General features: G+C 40.1%; 1 protein-coding gene across 2 annotated transcripts in view; it reads right to left on the reverse strand.

The window, feature by feature from the left end:
• syt9b (synaptotagmin IXb) overlaps window positions 1–20,754 on the reverse strand; it is a 40,436-nt gene that overhangs the window by 4,474 nt on the left and 15,208 nt on the right. For both annotated transcript variants that reach the window (XM_076106581.1, XM_076106582.1), the window contains exons 3-7: window positions 20,118–20,335; window positions 19,321–19,861; window positions 4,151–4,271; window positions 3,814–3,985; window positions 2,955–3,084 (exon numbers count right to left, since the gene is read on the reverse strand). In XM_076106581.1, coding sequence (XP_075962696.1) covers window positions 2,955–3,084; window positions 3,814–3,985; window positions 4,151–4,271; window positions 19,321–19,861; window positions 20,118–20,335 — 1,182 coding nt within the window. The remainder of the gene's footprint in view (window positions 1–2,954; window positions 3,085–3,813; window positions 3,986–4,150; window positions 4,272–19,320; window positions 19,862–20,117; window positions 20,336–20,754) is intronic.

Raw genomic sequence — 20,754 nt, forward strand, 5'->3', positions numbered from 1 at the left:
AATATGTGGAAGACAGATTCTGACTTGAACTGCCATAAAAAAAGTTCCCTTGGTGTTGTTGAAATACTTTATATTCCATGAAAAGGAAACGGATTGTTTGATATAAAGCACCGAATTGCACAAATAACAAACCTGCTGACCTATCGGTCAGAAAAGTTGAGACCAACTTTCATCCTCCAACTGTAGCTTATTTTTTTCCAGAGGAGTTATTTGTAAAGTTCATAGTTCACATTGCTCATGAATGTTATCATGCATGACAGTATGATACCTTAAGAGTACAAGCTGTTGTTGAAACATCCTCATATCCATCATTTTAAAAAAGCTCTCAATTTCTTTACAAGTTCTTGTTTTCTACCTAGAAAAGCAATGGTGTATCATTTGTTCAAAGGTTCTCTATAAGGAGCATTAATATAGCAGCAAACAACTATTTGTGATGTAAAGATGCGCTCATACCAATGGTAACTGTAACTGTAACATACCCCGGCATGCCAAATCATGCCGGGCTGTTACAGCTGGTGTGATCCCATCGTCAAATGGTCTATAATTTTGTATAGTTTTTGTGAGGTTGTAAGGTACAAGTTCTGGATTCTGAAAATGGACTGGGAAACTGGGTTTCTTTTTTATTTATTAATTTTATCACAAGGGATTTCACGTAGCCTGAGCTCAAATTTCTCTGTTAGATGAAATACGTGTCGCAGCCATCGTTCTAAAGCGTCGGTATCACTTGGGAAAAGCAGCACGCATAGGTTAAGTAAGTGATCTGAATGGTAAAGCAATCAAAATAGATACTCATTAGACATCAGCTGGCCTGATTTTAGATGGAAATGTCATTAGGGTGGCTGAGAAAAGTCAGACATGTTCATTAGAGGTGGAATAATACTGCTCATAATGAGCATCGTCAGACCTCCTCTGGTAGAAAATAATGATGTCTACAGAGGATTTGTGTCAATGGTCCTCATGACGACTTATGTTAAACAGTTAACAAGCTAGCTAGTGTCCATTACATCTACTCAGGAATATTAAACATGCCAACACATCTCTTCATAGAGCTGAAGACACGTATGAGCCGGCGTAGGCTGACGTTCCATAGCTGATGATTGGCTTCACATTTATCCAGACAGCAATCCATTTTAAAGCATTTTATCTTCTGACTCGTTCAGCTGAATACAAATAGATTTAGGGTTGACAACTCGACATGAATTTACATGAATCAGTCCAGCATCTGTTTTAGTTTTTTTTATAATGAATGAGGGCAGGGGATTCAGAAATAGAAACAGCTCCAGTGAATGTAGCCACCTCTCTCTCTCTGTGTGTGTGCATGTGTGTGCGTGTGTGTCTCTCTCTCTCTCTCTCTGTGTAAGCTAAGTGCCTCTGTTGTGGCAATCCCAGAAAAACAAGTCAAGTATACAGAGGGTTATGCAGTATTTCTGTTATGTAATTGTTTCTTTTTTTTTCTCACTGGACCTAAAAAACGAAATGCACAATGTGGCAACATGAAATACAAGACTCATTTAGGAGTCTCTTCATTCATGTTTCTGATGTCTTTTTCTGTTTTGAATAAAGACTCTTCATCTCTACTCTACTGTACTCTACTCACCTTTTGTGTATTTATTCTTTAAATATTCCTACACAAGTATGTTTTTGCTTGAATATTTTGGCTCACTTAGCCTGAGTCTGAGGGACCAGCCCACTGATATATGAAGACAAACCCATTGCATAGCATACATCGAAGGCTCTTTACCTCTAGGTAATCTGATGGGTTTTTTTCATCAGCAGTGAATGGCCATTCAACGAGAAAGTCATTCTGACCTAATGTTGACTGTATACCAATTGTTAAGTCATGTCAGTGGCCGCTGGTCGATTTGCTCCACCGCTTTGGTCCAGGCAAACAACTACAAGATGGTTTATCATCAAATTAAACATTCATGTTGTCCATAAGATGAACTAAAGATGAAGACTGACCACCATGGGATTGTTATTTTTGTTTCTTAGTAACATCTCTTGAGTACTATTGGATGGATTGGTCTAAAACCTTTAAAGGCAAGCATTTCTTAAAAATGTATGTATAGATGAATTTTTTTAAAGATCTCTTTCAGTCATCACTTATGACCCAGTTGAAGTGTGTGGTGGTGTCTGTATCTGGAGAGAACTTGCCCTCTGCCTGTATTTATTTGTTACTGTTATTTTGCTGTGTTCGGGGTGTTTCTTGGCATCAGCCTTTGGGCAATGGTAATGTAACCCCCAGCCAATAACAAGGGGCAGGTGAGTTTGGGACTTTTTTTTAAAAATGTAGGGCTTCAGGTCTGCGTGTCTGTTTGACCGAGGCTCGGGGCCAACTTCAGATGTTGTGTTTACAAACAGTAAGCACGAAATGCTGCATAGTATATCTTTAACATACAGTCATGGTCACCAGAGGATAAATCCTCCTGAATTTGTGGATCCCCTGTTTTATCCTCTGGCTCCACCATGAGGTTGATATTTGTGTAAAATGTCTTGATATTCAGGTTTCCCTTCGGATGAATTGTTTCATTTTGATAATCTCTAAATTTTTATATAGCGCCATCACCAGGTCTAATGTTTTCATTTGGCCAATACTTTGTTTTATGAACAAATAACTAGCTAAACTTGTTACATCCCCAGCAGCCTCAACTGTACTTTGTGTTATTAATCAGCAAATGCTAGCATTCTGACATGCTAAACTAACACATTGAACATGTTAACGTTAACATGTTCAATGTTAACAATGCTAACATACTGATATGTTAGCATTGTTATCGTGAGCATGTTAGCATTGGCATATAACTCAAAGCATTAGTGTTGAAGAGTACAGCCTCACACAGGTGCTAGCATGTCTGTAGACTGTGTAGGTGATGCTTAGAGTCTTACTTTGAAAGCACAGATTAAAACATTTATAGGACTGTATTGTACCTGCTGTATACACAAGCAGTCCATACCTCTATGAGTGGGTGCCAGTGTGCAATGGGTTTCCGTGGGTATGACAGCATCTCGTTCCAGTGGTCTCGCCCCAGGCTCTCCGCCTCGTTGCCCACCCTGCACACCCCGATCACTTCATTATGTCCGACCCTGCAGGACAGAAAGAACAACACATGGAGACTCACAAATGTTGCATCAGTAAATGTACTGTGGATGAAACACATATACGTAGGTCAAGGCGACAGGTTATTTAGGGCAGAAAAAGTTTAAGTGATACTGAGGAACTTAGAAATTAGTATGCACAACATGCATAACATGGGTCATAAACATGTTCATTTTCAATATAGCGAAAAAATGTACCCTTGTGGGATTAATAAGGTAACTATCTCTCTATAATTTGATACAGGGCCTGTCATGCTATGTAGAGTAAAAAAAAAAAATTCTCACAAATCTAACTGAAACTTGGCTCAAAAATTTCCTGCAAGAATGAAAGTCAACGGTATAATTTTTTTTTTCAAAGATGATACAAAACATAATCATACTGGTGTCAAATGTATTGTTTTTACTGCAATTCTGACAAAAACAAAACAATTAATACTTAAGATGGTTAATTTATGAGTTCATAAGTGAAGACATATATTTAGTTTGGTCTCCCCATGTTTGTAAAAAAAAACACACTCTTGGATGCCTCTAGGGTTGATAAAATATGATGAATGCCATCCAACAAGTCCAACAAACTAACCCCCCAAAAAACCGCAATGGAGTGCAATAAAGGCATACATTTTCATTTAAATTAAATTTTTTGTCAATTATGCATCCAAGTTTCCCACCATTTTTTTTCCACCTGAAAAAGGCACTGTACGTAGTTAACTCACTAACCGATCATAGTCCATGACAGCTATGAGCAGGCTGATCTGGTCGATGTTCTCAGGAGGAACATCGAACACAATGGCTTCATTGTACACAGGGTTCAGAGTGTTACGCTTGGTTGACGTCTTCCTCTTTTTTAGCCTCCGGCCTTCACACATCAGGGACACTTTCACATACGGATCTGTAGAGAAGTAACATGTGGCAAGTTCATGATGGACGCCAAAACGTCTTGGCGCGGAAAGCCATTAAACAAAATATTACGTTGACTAAGCACTTGAATGCCTGGTGTGTACATCTGACTAGACCAGATCTCAGTGGAATCACTGCTTTGTCAATCAGCACTCACCTGAAGCTCCAGTGATGTCCATGGCTTTGAGATTTCTGGCTTTGATCATGGTGATGGTGAGCCTGCCAGCCGTGGGGAGATAGCACAATGAGAACATCAGCTCTCCTAGGTCCACATTGTCCTGTAAAGAAATATAATACATTAATACTGCTTGTTCTCCTACTATCAATATTTTAAATACAGGAAGTGATGGGAAAATATTTTTTGGGCTGCAGGGGACTTTATAGTTTGCACAGTTGGCCACTGGAATAGGCTGAAACTGACGGCAACAAAGTGTATTGCGTGGCCGTGCTCACATGGACATACATGTGCATGTGCGCATAAGATACAAACAAATAATGAACGCCCTTGCAAAAGCATTGCCACATAGCGCTACAAGTGGTCAAACAGAGGCACTAAACTAGGGCTGGAGGATATTGTTGGGAAAAAAAGAGGATAAATGCTTCAGTCTGGTGCACTTTGAAGGCAACGTTTTGTGCTCTCGTAAACAACTAAACAAACACATTAGTTTTATAGATATGAATGGTGATGACAGCAAAAAAGTCACACCCACAAAGCATGGTCAACGAGAAGGGGTCCGTATTGCCGACATCGTCAGGAGGCCCGTCCATCCACGCAGGGAGAGAGGGCGCAATGATTACTACAGTCCACGGCCCCGGGTGAGAGGTACTGTAACGCTCACGGATGGAGCCCATAGACACCTTTAGCCCCCGGCCTTTCTGAAGCCGAACTAAATCTGGTGGCGGTGCACTGCTATGGGGAAATGCACTCGTCGCGGAGAAGATCCCCCCACAATGAGAGGCCATCCCTTACTCACCAAGTTGATTCCCCCAGGCAGAACCAAACCCCATCCATTGATATACTGTAGGTAATTAATGGGAAATGGAGTTTTCCTTTTATGTTTGTGTTCATTTGCCGACATAGTACGTACTCCGATGTAGCTATTGTGCATAGGTTTATCACAGTGTCAATGCTGAACAATGCATCGTGCAGCCCTACATTAAGCTCATTTACTTAACATACAAGCTGAAACAGATATCGGCTACACAGCTCAAGAAAAAGCAAGGGTTTTCACTTGCTTGTCAAAATCTCAGCTAATGCCAAACACAGACAGTCACATTTAGAATAAAAGAGAACTGCTTAGCTTGCAAGTAAGCAAAGAGTGTTAGACATTGGGTTTGTAATGTTAAGCTTGAGAAAAACGACTTTAGGATAGTCAATTAAATCAAAGTAAGTTAAGGTTTAATAAGGGTAAGGTAACGGTTGAGTGAAATCCCCAAACATTAATGGGTAGATTCAACAGAAGGCACATTATAATATGTTATACAAGTCTTTGCACCTCGGATATGGATCATGCCTGTGACACCTCCGGTAGAAAAAAACAAAAAAACATGGAATCCTTTTTAATCACATCTGCAACATGCCGCAACAGTATGACTCATCATTAATCATTATGTTTTTCTATCACAGCAAGTCTTGTCTTTATCATTTAAATGATATGCAAGCTGGTTTTGGATATTTGTTGCATCTTTAAGTCAGTATTTGTATAAACTTGTGGTGTCTGCCATCAGATTGAAATTACTCCTGTCTTCCTTTGAGAATATCCCTGCTTTCACAACTTACCCACAGTCATGCACATGCCAAGCTCTTTTCCCAATTAACACATCTGAAAATAACGTGTGATGGTGTGAGAGCGAGTGGTGCGTTCATGAGGCAAAGGCCTAAACAAGGTTTCTTACAGAGAAAACTGATCTCTAGTTTTACGCTTTCTCCCACAGGTTGGGCTGACACAGACCTCCCTGTTACAGAATCTTAAATAAGAAGTACAACATATTTGGAGGGGTCACTCCTATGTTCCCAGGCTCCTATGTTCCCCAGATTTATGAGTCACATAATGGGAACATAACAATTACATAACATAACAATGGGGGTCCTATGATCCCCAGTTCTACATGTTCTCTCCCAAAGGCCTATGTACCTAAATTCTACATGTTCTCTCCCAGGGTCCTTTGTTCCCAAGGTCCTATGTTCCCCAAACCTGTTCTCAGTCCCAACTTGTCACATACAAATGCTTGGTCAGGACCCCTTAGCATCCCTTTTAAAACACACTGGGTACCCCTTGGTGTCACTTAGGTTTAGGGAACACATTTTTTAGGTTTAGGAAAAGATAGTGGTTTGGGCTCAACTAAGTATGTTTTTGACAAGCTTGGAATTAGAACTGGCTTGTTCCCCAGATCTATAACACAAAATGGAAACCTGCAAAAGATGTTCTCCAGCCCTATTCTCTCAATATGACGTGCTATCAGCTGCTCATCAAAGGGAACGTAGCATGAAGTTGAATAGCACCCGAGGAAAATGAGTCCCTGACAACATTATACCTTCGAAAAAGTTTGACCTACTTAATCTGTGTTGGAATATTGAACTGGGAAACATAGAATATTGTACTGGGAAAAATAGGATCCTGGAAACATAGGACACTGGGAACAAAGGACCCTTCGAACATAAGGCCCTGTAAACATAGCATCCAAGGAACATAGGACTTGTAAATATAGGACCATGGGAACATAGGGCCCTGGGAATGTAGGACCTTGGATATATACTCTGGGAACATAGGACCTTGGAAATATAAGACCCTGAGAACATAGGACCCTGGCAACATAGGACCCTGGGAAAACAGGACTTTTTTAATATAGGACCCTGGGAATGTCGGATCTTGGAAATGTAATACTCTGGAAACATAGGTCCTTGGAAATATAGGACTGTGGGAACATAGGACACTAGGAAGATAGGACTTTTGATATATACGTATGACACTGGGAACATAGGACTTTTGTAATATAGGAAACTGACAAAGCACCTTGGAAATATAAGACCCTGGGAATATAGATATGCCCCCAATTTTGGATACTTAATCACTACAAGGAATTTTAAAAGGAAAATGACCACTGGCTGATGTGGTTCCAGTTGTTTAAGCATCTGCAAATAAAAGTCAATAAATGTACTGATAGCTCTACTATTATAACATAAACTCTCTCTTGCTTCTCTGAATTAATGTGCTTTGTATTTCAATGGACACCTTGCAGGTTAACACAACTATCTGATGTGTCTAAAAGCATTCCGTCCAATCAATGATTGGACGGAATGGACATTGGACAGGATGTTAGTGATTTTGTACTTAGTCTTTGTCAGAAGCGACCAATTAGATAGAAAGCCTACTTAAAGGTCACTACTGCTGAAACTGGAAAATCATTGTATCCCTTGGACATCAATATTTACTCTTTCTGATGCTGATTAGGATTAATTGAAGTCAGTCTATATGGGCCGCCACACACACACACACACACACACACACACACACACACACACACACACACACACACACACACACACGCACACACACGCACACACACACATTAGGATGCTACTGCTCTGGGTCTTCTGCTGAAAATCGCTGAAAATCAAATTGAACAAAATTAGTTGATTCATCACGGATGTCAGCATCGACACGCCTGCAAGCATTGAAACACACATGCGCTCACACATGTGCACACACAAACACACACTTACACACAGGAGCAGAGTTGTTCAGGATCTGTGACATTTTGATCTGTGTGATGAGTTGATTCATCACACGAGTTGCTGAGGCAGAATCCACCTCTGACACTACATCATCATTGTTACTTTACAGCTTGTGCTGTCTCCAAGGTGAAACACATGTATGAATTTCTGGCACAAGCACAGGAACTCACACACCCACAAACGCAAACTGGTAGACACTCCCACAAACCTGCAGAAAACCCTTTAGCCCTTCAGCAGATAATGTGATATCCTCCTCCCAACACACACACTCATGAAGCACACTTAAGTTTTCAGACTGTACAGTGCCGCTCGCTTCCGCTACTCCTCTGAGCACTCAAATCAAGCCTGTGGTCAGGATTATGGTTACTTGTGCTCGGCCAATGGAATTAGAAAGGTGCTTGAAAGCGTTCCAATAAAGCACAGAGAGAGTGTGGACAGTCCATCTTCTCCAATTATAATACTAGCACCTTCTCTCCCTAAGGGGCAGCGAGGCTTTATCTACAAGCCTCTCTGTTGCTGTGTCTTTAATGATCACAGGCTCAGTCTAAGGCTACATCCATACATCCATTTTCAAACAAAAAGGAGTTTTAAAACAAAAACAATCTCCGTCCACACGACATTTCAGCATCGTTTTCGAATTGATCTCCGTCCGGACTAAAACGCCTGAAAACGAATATCACGTGACTCTTCACGTACACTGGGCATGCGCGTAAGTGTCGATGTAAACAGGAAGTAGATTGGTTGCTTAGTTCAAAAAAATACGACAGAGTAATTCGTCTTTAATAATGAAAGGTCGTGTTTGATACTTAAGATCTTCTCTAAAATCTTCCTCTTTAAACTCAAACAGACACATTTCGTGTCTGTTATTTTTCAGACTTGGTTACAACACTGCAGGTCTTGCTCTATATCTCTCTCACATATCAAATCTACTTTAAAATCAACACTTACATGTAAAGGTTTACTAGGTTATGGGTCCATAAATGTGGTCAACACACGTCTCTCACTCGTTTACTCGGTTTCATTGAGTCGTAGCTCTGCTGGTGCCTTAACTATCTGTCCTACTGAATAGCATTTACTGCTTTTGTTCCTTTTACATGTTATCTGCGGACTTCACAATTGTTGTGCAGAACAAAATAAGCATTAATAAGAAAAGTAAAGTCCTCAGTTTTGTGTCCATCACCCTCCCTAAAGCTGCTAACCGTGACTTCAGATGTCCGCTCCGTAGGTCTAGTAACGCCGCTGGTCACGCCGCTCGCTAATCGCTCCAATAACAGCTGCTTCCTCTGTAATAATGGAGACTTTAACTGAACAACAGCTGCTAGTAAAGACAACAAGGTCAGCATCGCCTGCAATCAGTTGTCCATGTTGGATTAACCTGGTAGTCGATCGGTAATCAATGTTGTTGTTAGTGAGCTTCCGGGTAAGGGTCACGTGATAGGTGTGTGACGAATCAGGGAAGGACACGTCATGACTGCTAAGAACCAATCAAGTAGCGAACGCAGGTGTGGGCGTCATCGTTTCTAATCTTATCCGGTTTCGGCCATCCACACAAAAACGCAACCCGGAGTTTTCAAACTTATCCGTCCTCAGGAGCGTTTTCAAACTCCTCCGTTTTCGGTGCTCGAAAACGCCGGCGTAGTGTGGACGTTCAGTGTAAACGTAGCAAAACATATGCGTTTTCAAATGGAAATGGAGTAGTGTGGATGTAGCCTAACTCGATCTCTCTCTGCTCTTTCTCAATATGTTTTCGTCCTATTTTCCTCCTCCTCTAAAAGTGTGTTATGTTTAAAGGCACAATGAGTAGGATTTGCTTGTTGCAATTTGTAAACAACGAAGATCAGTGTGCTCGCCAGCGAATTAAAGCCAAGCCCAGATTCACTCTTGTTTTGGGACGAGCTTTGTCCGCTTGTCGTTTATATGGGCTTTTTTTCTCGCCATTATCGTAGCTTCATCTTGTTACGATCTGGCAGAAGGGGGTTGACACCGAGAAATGTAATATTTTTTATAGCGATTGAGTCATTCCTGTTATGCAGCAACAATTCTGCCTTATAACTTTAAAAAATATTTATTTATTTTTTATTATTACTTTTATTATATAAGAATAGTGGCTTGTTAAACTTTTATAAATAATATTCTTTAACGCCGGACTGGTTTGTATTGGTTTATTGTGGAACATTACAGGGTTGAAAATCTGGAGCTACGTTAGCCATAGCTCTGGGAGTGATCCAGATTTAGCTAGCTAACCTTCTACACATAAACAGAACAATAACTTCATCAAAATTATTTTGATCAGACCAAATTTCTTCATGATTTAACCACAGTTTCACATGAGTGAAAGGTTATTCTTACCCTACTTTCCTCGTTTGAGTTCGATCCAAAACAATCATGTCACTTCCTGAAAGTGGTCTCAATGGCATTGTTGTCTTTTTTGGGGGGAAATGAGAATATAGTAACTAACAGGGCAGAAAATGACTTCAGGGACACAGTAAATGATGAAAAATATTACTATATTGTTACACTCATAGTTATTGTAGAGGTTTGTTACTTTGCACTGGGGACATGGTAAAAGTGCACATGTACCAAATTAAAGAGCAGTAAATTTAAAAAATAAAAAAGTATTTCTAAATTGCATTTAAATAAAAAAAATAAATAAATGAAAGCCTCATACCAATTATTATTAATGGAACTACCCAATTATAGGCCAAGCTCCAAAAAAACCTGGATCCTCCATTTCCCATAATGCAACTCAGTAGCATCTTTCATTCAACCCTTTACTTGGTAAACACCCACATCCTTTAAACTCTTTTTTGAAAGAAATGGGTTTTATGTTGGAAATGTGTAGTCTCCACGACCAAGCTGAGATAACCCTGATGACATCACTACAACATTATCAGGGTTATTTTTTTTTAAACGCTCCCTTCAGACAGTATGTACTATATTCAGAAGCTTTTGCAGTTTACATACCAAAAAAAAGAACATACTGCGTCTGGATTGTAGTCAGTTTGCTTGCTCTCAATTAAATAACTTGTGTGCACTATTTACTAATTGGTGCTCTTGATTTAATCTAGATTTGACATGAGACACCAGCAATCGTTGGAAAAACTTTACAGTAGTTGTATAGGTTACCTTGCCTTGCTTATAGTGTTCCCATTTTCAAATTCCTGCATTCCTACAGCATAAAAGCAGCAATTATTCAAAGCTGTGAAAACCTCAGTCACCAGTCACACAATGCAAATGCAAAGCACATAAATGTGTAGAGGTACATTATCTACACAGCAGAATACATGGTCATCTTTTTGATTTAAAACTCCAATAAGCCATGAACATTTTTCTCTAACTCATTGCCAGTAGTAGCCATGTCTACTCAGTAACCTCCCTGTTCCTAGTGTTGAGAATAATTATTCTGCTGCCACATCTGTCACTGCAACTGTTTTCTTTCTTTTTTCTTCTTTTAATTGAAAAAAATGGAAATCCTTTGGGGGCTAAGTCTCAGTGTATAAGATGTAAAAACACACGATATCCAAGATATTTTTAAATATTTTACTGAATTCTAATGTTAGCAAGAACTAAATTCTATACTTCTTTTCATTGCTAAAGATTCTCCCCAACAAATCTAATTAGTTGTAATCGTTTCCCAATATAATTTTTATATATAATATACTTTAATAATGACGTTCGCATGACAAAAGAGCTGAACTGAGTTGAGTACTAATATTCCATGGCATGAGAGTTTGTTCAGCTCACTTAAACATCGGAGATCCCGTTACACGAAGGCCAATCAACAGTACAATATACAGTATCTGCCTGGCTGAACATGGTGGAAGTAAATAAATCACTGCCGAGGCTGAACTTGAGCTGTATAGATGAATATACCCTGGCAGAATCGGGTTACATATCCGTCATAACTCTCAGTAAAGAATAGTGAGACAGATACACACAGAACTGGTAGCTGATTTGTAGACGAGTAAATGCAGTGGAAAGCCATGAGACTGAATACGTTGCAGCTTTCGAAGGAAATTTAAAAGTCTGTCTCATGAATAGGCGTCTCATCAATTATGTGCTATCTATTGTTTTGTATACTGTATATGGACATTTGTATCAAAGTATCTAAGAAAAGAGTGTGAGAGCATATCAAAAGTTGCCCTCTAACAAAGGTGCTTTCTGATCCAATACATAGCATTTCATTAAATCTGTACCACATTCATTCAGAAATACCAGTGTAATTTAGGGAGCCCATATTTTGAAAACGCACGAGGGGTCCCGGTTTGAATCAGGATGGGGGACAATGGACCCATTTCACAGAAGACAATAAGACTTGTCACAATAGGGAAGAAGCCCAGGTGTGAATGATGAAATTAATGACGGCTGAAATCTGTTTAGCTGCTTTGATTTCATTCACGCTGCGTCACTTGGCCACTTGAATATAACTTGGCCAGTTGCATATAATATATAGCGTAATTAGTAACACCTGTGCTCTTCCTGTTTATGACAAGTCAAACTGCTGTGAGAAAGGTCTATTGTTTCATCGCTTTTAGCACACCTACACACATATCCCACACATCAACACCATAGACAGCGCCGAAAATCCACCAAAACACTACTAACACAGGAAACACACGGATTGCATAGGTGCGATAAAACTATTGATTGTCAGATACCTTTTAATAACCAAACACAAAATAGTTGCATACTGACAGTCAGAAAAGAGCTGCAAGCATCATAGCAACAGCCATGGCAACATCATACTGATTGACATTTAGGAGCAGGGTGTGTTGTTTCTGTTTCTATAGTTCGTTAATGAGACGGAGCATAATAAACGCTGAAAACAAGTATAACAATATTCTCAACATTTTCATTGTGGTTAAACCAATGTGGACAATTTGGTAGTGCCTGTTGTAAACCGGGAGTGTTTTACAGATATTTGAAGAGAAGATCTATACCACCCTCATTTCCGTGTGCTAAATATGAAGCTAGAGCCAGGACACAGTTAGCTTAGGTTAGCATAAAGACTGGGAATGAAGGTAAACAGCTAGCTTGGTTCTCTTGAAAAATATTTAAGTGTTACTTAGCGAGAGTTAAAAGTGTAAGCATTGGCAGCGCACCAGTTGTGGCGCTGTGGCACACTGGTTGGTTTAGCCCAGTTAGACAGGTTAATCACGCTCACGATTTGTGTCAAACTAAATGCCGACAGTATTAAACTGAAGTCGGATTTGTCTGTGAATACACTTCAAACATTTTGATTTTCGACGGCATCACCAGAATGTATCGATTAGTGGAATAAAACAAATGGACAGGATGGCGTGTCCTTCACTCCACAGAGTTCAGGTAGCCTCCAACGCAGATTGAGACCAAGCAAAAGAAATGAATGCTACAGAGTATCGCTGCGTGTAGGCGACCCCTGATCTAGGGAATCATATTTCTCACTTAATCCCTGAGGGCACATGGGAGGACAAGTGCATGTTATATGTTACCATTTGCCATTGTTGGGAAATGGGGACCTCCTTTACTGAATTAACCACATACTTACACACACGGCATATGCACATGCTGACCCCATTTATCAATGTCCGAATTACAAGCCAACGAGACTGCAGTCAATAGTATTGACTGGCCCTGGCAGCATCTCTGAGCTCTTTAATGTCTTTGTCTCAGAATAATCTACAGCTGAGGAGAAAATAGCCAAGCACATATAACAGCATGATGTCCCAAAGCAAATTGAATCAATCCAGTGAACAAGCTGGGAAGTCTCTTGACACTCAAAATCATTAAATACGACACATCTCCACCAGTTGAGCAAGAAATGAGGGAACTCACCATTGGCATTTATTCAATATACAAATGTTAACATCTCAGGAAACGATGTATTCAATCGGTCGGCTGATTGACTGCAAATTGAGCCAAATGGATTACTGGATGGTTCGTAATGAGGTAAGGACCAAGCAATGAGTCTGGAGAGTTTTCTCTAATGATGAACCACTAAACTCTCCAGAGACTCATAAAGGTAAGCTCTCACGCAGGTCTGTTTATTAGGAAAGACATTAACCAAAATAACGCTTTAAAAACCCGATAACCTGAAAAAATATAGCTGCTAATGTAGTGTAAAAGTCAATTGTCACACAAGACTTGGCAACATGCAATTTATCCTCGAAATGCAAAATGTTATTCAAGCCAAATGGCCCGCCTATCATTTTCTAATTCACAATGTAAATTAATTGATTCACAATGGTCAATTTTTGTGTACTTTTTAATGTAAATAAGGTGCTAGAGTGCATCAAAAAGCATTCAGATGGACTAATAAAGCTTGTATGTTCTAAAAAAAAGTACCAGGGGAGGAAACTTACGCTCCCATGTCTCTCCAGGCAAAGTAAGTCAAGTGACCCTGTTCTACACTCTTGGTGACGCAGTGCTTAAGCTAACACTGAAGCAAGCCAAGATAGATGAGAGATCAGAGAACTAATTGTTTCTGACTCACACTATTTTCTCTTTGTATTACGTGTTCATACATATACATTAGATACTCTTCCCATGCAATTAGCAAGCTTGATAGCTAATGAGACCATAATTTAACACAAATTTACAAAAATATAAAAAAAGATCAACTCATTTCTCAATTGTCTGATAACTATTCATCTTTTGTAGGGTGGTTTATACTTTGAAAAGAAGAAAAGATGGTTTAACCAAGTGTCAACTTCCGGGGCTGAAAAATGACTCGAAAGTGCCGAAAACACTCAAATAGCCACTTAAGGCTGGCTCCAAAAGCAAGTCAGTCCCTGTTAAAATGACCAACTTTAGAGCAGACATAAACAAAAGATGTTTTTGGGCCCTAAAGCTAATATTCTTGTTCATGACACCTGTAGGGGGGGGGGGGGGGGTTGTATAACTCAATTGTTAAAATTATATCAAGACTTAATGTTATAGATAATTAAGGCCGCGGACATTTTGAGTGACAGGTATGTGCCGTCCCAAGTTCTAGCTATAAAATAGCTATAATTTTGTGATTCTGTTTAGGCCAGCAGAGAAGGCTTAGCTGGCCCTGGCGGCCCACCACTGCTATTTTACAACCTTTACTTACAACCTCTCTCTCCACTCTGCTCAGTGTAAACAGCCTGCAGTTCAGTCAAAGGTTCACTGAATTCTAGTCATGTGACTGTTGGTCTCAGTAGAGTCAATCGTGGCTTCCCAGTTGCATCGCGGAGCACAGAATTCAATGTCTTTTACAGGATGTGGTTAGTGTAAACAGCTGTTTTTTGCCAACAATTTAAAATTAAAAATCACTATTTTAAGCTGGATTTGGTTGTTTTTCCTGACGGAAGCATGTATTCGTGATTTATACAAGGACTTTTAGAAATTTTAACATCCAACAATAATTAATGTTTTCACAGTTTCTGTTGATGATAAATGCTGTATTTTTTGCAATTCAAATTATTATTTTTTAAAGAAAACATGCCTTTCAAACACACCGGCGGGTTGTGGGGCTCAGACCTTCACGGCCAAAAATGCAATAGACACCAAATATGCTTTTCTATTTCCTCTATGTATAATCATCACATCATATATATTCCCTAATCAAACCATTATATATATTCACAGTGGGGGGAGGGGACAGAAAATGAAGATTGGAAGGTTTCAATTTAAGAAACCTGTGTGTGTGTGTGTGTGTGTGTGTGTGTGTGTGTGTGTGTGTGTGCGTGCGTGTGTGTGCTTGAGTTATAAATAAATTATAGTGATTCACAATTTCTTTGTGGAGCTGTGTGAACTGTTTTCAATGTGTCAGTCTCCAACACGCCTGTTGACGTGCAGAAGAAACTGTGTAGAATAATTAATTGAAGCAACACCATTGATGTTCACATCAAAACGGAGGTTTCTGTGGTTATTTTTTACAACAGTCTGATGCTGGTTGCGCTGAAACCTTGTGGTTTTACAGTGACATCATAACTCCAGTTAGAGAATACAGATGGAGCAGATACCTGCTTCCTTCAGATGGCTGTAAAGACAGTCAAACATGTACAGGAACAATCAGCACTATCATGGTGTACATTACCTAATTAATTCATGCTTCTCTTCATGCAGCATGATTACAACAGCATGTGCCATCTCAAGAATCCATTTCATCAGATTTGATCGCCAAAAGAAATATTAGGAACTATTTATCTGTTGTTAGTATTTACTTTTCATTTTACTAACATTATTATTCTAGCTGTTTGCTTTATTTGGATTAGATTTTTGAAAGTAATTTATTTTGCTAGTTATTTGTTTGGTTTAATTACTTGTTACGTTCATACGTAGTTTGTGCATGATTAGTATTCAGTCTAGTTTTGTTTGTGAATTGGGTAAAATTAAAAAAATAAATATATCTTGAAATACAACAAATCTTATTTTCTTGCTTTGGAAGACAAAAGTATGCCAAAGTTGCTCAAAGTAAACACATTATACCCTGAGTTGGAAAAGCCCAGTAGTTTGCATTGCTGATTGCAGTCTGTGTTGGGTGAATGGATGATTAATAAGGGATTATATTTAGAAAGTTGACGCCTCAGACTTGGACACAGGAGACAGGGTAGCTATAGTTCACAAGTCGGATGCCTCAGAGGAGCTTCTGACCCATTTATACTGACCTTATTTAGCTGGAAGGTGTTAAAACAATATTTGGGCTCCAATAAGATAAGTGTGGGTGTGTGTGTGTGTTGGCAGCATTCTCCCACAAGGGTCTGTTGTTAGTGCTGCAATAACAGGTCAGAGCTGGTTGAGTGCTGACCCAGCTAACGATCATTTTCTGCAACTTTGAACTTAATTACTTGATGAGGAGCAGATGTTGTCGGCGTAAGGTTCAAAGTCTCTCCAAAAAAATCAGGCCACACTCTAGACGCCAGGGTTAGCTTCCCCAAAACACTGATATGCTGATATGAAGTTTCATGGGTTTCTTAGCAAAAGGCAAGTGACATAAACTCATGCAAATGATATGTATAAAATTGCATAAAGTTTCGTAAATATACAAAAATATCAAGACATGTATTTATTCATATGTAAATGTTTTGAAAACAGTTGATTTTAGTGTTCTAACTCTCTATTAATAACCAGTAGGACTCGCTTCTATTTACCTTGGAAAGCAGCCACTTAATAGAGTGCCTCAGGGATGACATATTGTCGTAGGCCAACCCAGAAGTTAGCATCGCACTGGTTCCATCGACAAAAAGCCAATGGGATATTTCGTTTTTGGATTATTGCAGAGAATAAGCTCTGTGGAAAATTCAAATTTGTAATACTTACACGTTTTGTTCATCAAGATAATCTTCACGAATGAACACCACTTTTATGATTTCTGAAGCGTGAATGCAGTCGTTAGAAGTAAAAAGCTAATGTTAGACTATAAAACGAACTACACCACGTTGGCACGAAGTCGAGTATACACAACGGGCTGTGAAGGAGGACGAGTCGGCGTGAAGACGTTTTGTTAGCAACCGCCTTTTTTAAGATACCTAAAATTCACAGTTGGAAATTTACTGACGTATTTTCTGTTGCACAACAAAACATTAAAATCTCTTCAGCTTGTGTTGAACAGATACCTTATTTCTGGCATCTAACCAAAAACCCATTCAAATAACCCATGGACACCCGCAGCAAACTGATGTTTGTATGGCAAGTCTCTGAGCTTCACGAGCAAAATATTGGTCGTTGCCCCCAGAGGTTAAATGATCATCAGACAGATCGTCGATGGGTTCTGAGAAAGTGGCATGTTTTGTAACATTTGGTATGATTTCTGCTATTTTTAAGATTGTTAAATCCAGGGGCGCCACCAAGGATTTTTGGCCCCGTGAAAAGATTTCACTTTGGGCCCCACCACCACAGCGCAAGTGCTGCACACCTCCAGAACTCAATCGTCTTATGCAAAGCTAATCTTATCACTCCTGTAAAATTTGCCTAAAATGCCTATCCAAAGTGTACCCAAAGTAAACTGACAGCTCTTATTGAACCATTGGGAGTACATGTATGGTTTTAGTCTCTATTGAACGGTAACACTCTGAAGTTTCTTCACAAACAGTCAGAATCACTGTAAGTGCTACTGGCATTGAGCTATGGAGTTTACCACACACTGAAAAAGAAGGATTTTATTTCCGCCTGGATTTGTTTTGGCCAACAGATGGCAGCAGTTATCTATGGCTGGGACTTATGACCCGGAAAACACACTCCTACGACAGGATGGGGTCATGGTACCTGGTAGAAGTTAGAAATTATAACAATACGACAGAAAATTAATATTTTACACGTGGTTTACTAAGAGTGCGGCCACGTAAAAACGCATTTGGAGGCTCGCGTCACCACATCAAAATGCATATACTACGATAAACTATGTGTCCGAAATTTGAACTATAGTTTATTTATGTTGATGTATGGTTAACTATAACATATTTAAGCATTGTCAACTTTCACAGATTCTTGAAAATTCTCATGAACCAGACTTTGCTCTTGATAATCGGTCTCAGGTACCTGACTCACGGTTTACAATTTCAGTTTTGAAAACTTTCCCAGGATTCAATCTGATAAATCTGCATATCCTTGTCTTCGTAATTTCATTGGCTATATGGAGCCTGAGTTTGAACAGGATCTGTTTTCAATTGGCTCGAGCTTTACCCAAAGAAGAGAGGCGGGCATTGTCTTTCAAAGCGGACTCTCGTTGGCTGTTCCAGAATGTGACCGGGCTATAGAAGCTCCTATTGGGTCAAATGAGGTGTGAAAATATAACACATTTTCTCTTATTACTTGCTGTCTTAACACGTAGTTTCTGAAAATGTTGTTATGAAATATATATACCATAAACTATCAATTGAATATGGAATCTCACATGTTTATGTATTGTCATTCCATAAACTGATCATGTTCATGAGCAAAGTAACTGTAGCCCTATTTGCCCATAGACCGGAAAACCAGAGTTTCTATCCCAAACTGAGACACACCAGGCTGACTTCTTCACTCTATAACACTGGCTAACCATGAGGAATTCCCTTGCAGGAGGCTCCAACTTTCTTACTGAGTTACTCAGTGTACCAACTCTGTAGATTTATCAAAGTGAATAATGTAATATAGACAGTGTCGCTGTATCTCTGTCAAACCAACACCAGTCTTATGTCAGCGTGGATCTGGGTCACTACCCCCAAGTGTTTCCTACTGCTTTCATTAAACATTAACTGTGTCTAAGTATATTTCAATGTTTCTGCCTCCTGAAACCACAGATTAGTTCCACTTGAAGGGGAAATGAGACACAAGTCCATTGATATATCTACCTCCCCCTGCTGTTATTACAGGGTTTTGTGCTCTTTTTGGCAGTTTGACCAGATTCTGGCCAAACTCAAGAAAGGGCATGGGATTTATGTTGGTATGGATACTGCTGGTCTAACAGACGTACACATGTATCCATCTGTAATAATGCTGCTACATTCTAGTCAGTTGCTCACTATTAACAACCCACCTTGGTACTGACAGTAACAAATGGAAAGCTTTACTAAGACATGCAGCGTCAGTGTTGCAAAGGAGGAGAGGAAGAGAGATAGCCACATAGTGATAGAATTTAAGGAAATGGATAAAAGTTACTTTCTCACCGAGGTCACATATTGTACGTCCCGGCACAGTTTAGTCTCCCGTGGAAAGTCAGCAAGATCCAGGAAGTTGTCCACCACCACTTGGCCAATCAAGTCATGGCGAGAGAACCTGTCAAAGTCGTAGACACTGAAATGCAGCTTGCGGCTCGACAGCTCCGCGTACGCCACAGGAAAGAGAAACACCTCATCGAACACCGGGTTGAGTGTCTTGCGGTGCACCTTGGTCTGGTGCTTGGTTTTGCGGTCGGGCAGCAGGTAGATCTTGACGTAAGGATCGGAAGTCCCTGAGAAGTCCTTGGCGGGAAGGTCCTGGGCCTTGTGGATCTTCACGATCAGCTGCTCCAGGTCAAAGTCAAACTTCAGGACGAAGAGGAGACGCCCACAGCCGTCGGGGTGACGGCCATCTTCTGCGTCCACGGATCGCTGCTTGTAGAGTTCTGGTTTGATTCGGCCCAAACCAGATAGTGACTCTTGGCGCTGGAACTGAGCAGGGTTGAAGTCCGGATTAGACAAGTTCATCTGACGTCGGATGGAGTTGTGCCTGAAACAAAATGTAAAAGTGGACAAATAAAAACATTCAAACAATTTTGATTGACTCTTCTTTGTCAAGTCTTTGTTGCTGTGAGGCCACTGCTGGTGCCACTTTGTGTCCTTAAGCCTGATGTATTGTATGCTGTCAACTTTGTGAAAAGGTATATCTGAAATCAAAGGTCTAGGTGTCTGTGTGTGTCCATCTGTGTTTAATCTGCCAAAGCCAAAAGATGGACAGTAGCTTTGGGGTTTTGATGTGTACTGACCGTACAGACGAAGTAGGCTCAGTTATCTGTCTCTGGACCCTGTCTCTGGCCAGAGTGTGGAACTGGTTTTTCTCCACCTTGGTCTGGGTCTCCAGTGGGATGTCAGGCGACGTGTGGCTTATCTTTAGGCCTGACTCTGGGACAACCACAGCCGAGAGGGGTCCTGAAGGCTCCTTCACACAGCCATCCTCGCTGTACTCCCTTTCGTCCCCGTCCACCTGTATGGCATACGTCAACAGCAGCTTGTGTAATAGTTACAGCAATGCAAATACGCTATAGTGGCAACAGCGTACAGTTAAGCCTAGCACGCCATTTGGGTATTGATCGCTCCTTTAGGACTGGCCATCCACTGGACTGAACCAGTGGAGCTGTGGTAATGGCTTACATTGTGGTAATGGCTACATGTAGGTATGTGCTATGAACCTACTGCACTATGGCTACATGTAAACAGAAAGAAACTGTCGTTTGCTCCCTTCTTATATCAATTTATTTGTATTAGATGGAGGCGGCATCAGGAGGGAGCTGATGTTGAATTAGTGTGTATCGCATGGCTGGGAAGGTGCCCATTTGGAGGGAAAATACAAAAATGTTTTTCTTTTAAAACATAAGGATTATAACTTCAAGCATCGTGGCCACG

The sequence above is a fragment of the Anarhichas minor genome, unplaced genomic scaffold (assembly GCF_050575085.1).
Source record: "Anarhichas minor isolate MPS153535 unplaced genomic scaffold, ASM5057508v1 ptg000034l, whole genome shotgun sequence".
In the NCBI taxonomy this organism is placed as follows: domain Eukaryota; kingdom Metazoa; phylum Chordata; class Actinopteri; order Perciformes; family Anarhichadidae; genus Anarhichas; species Anarhichas minor.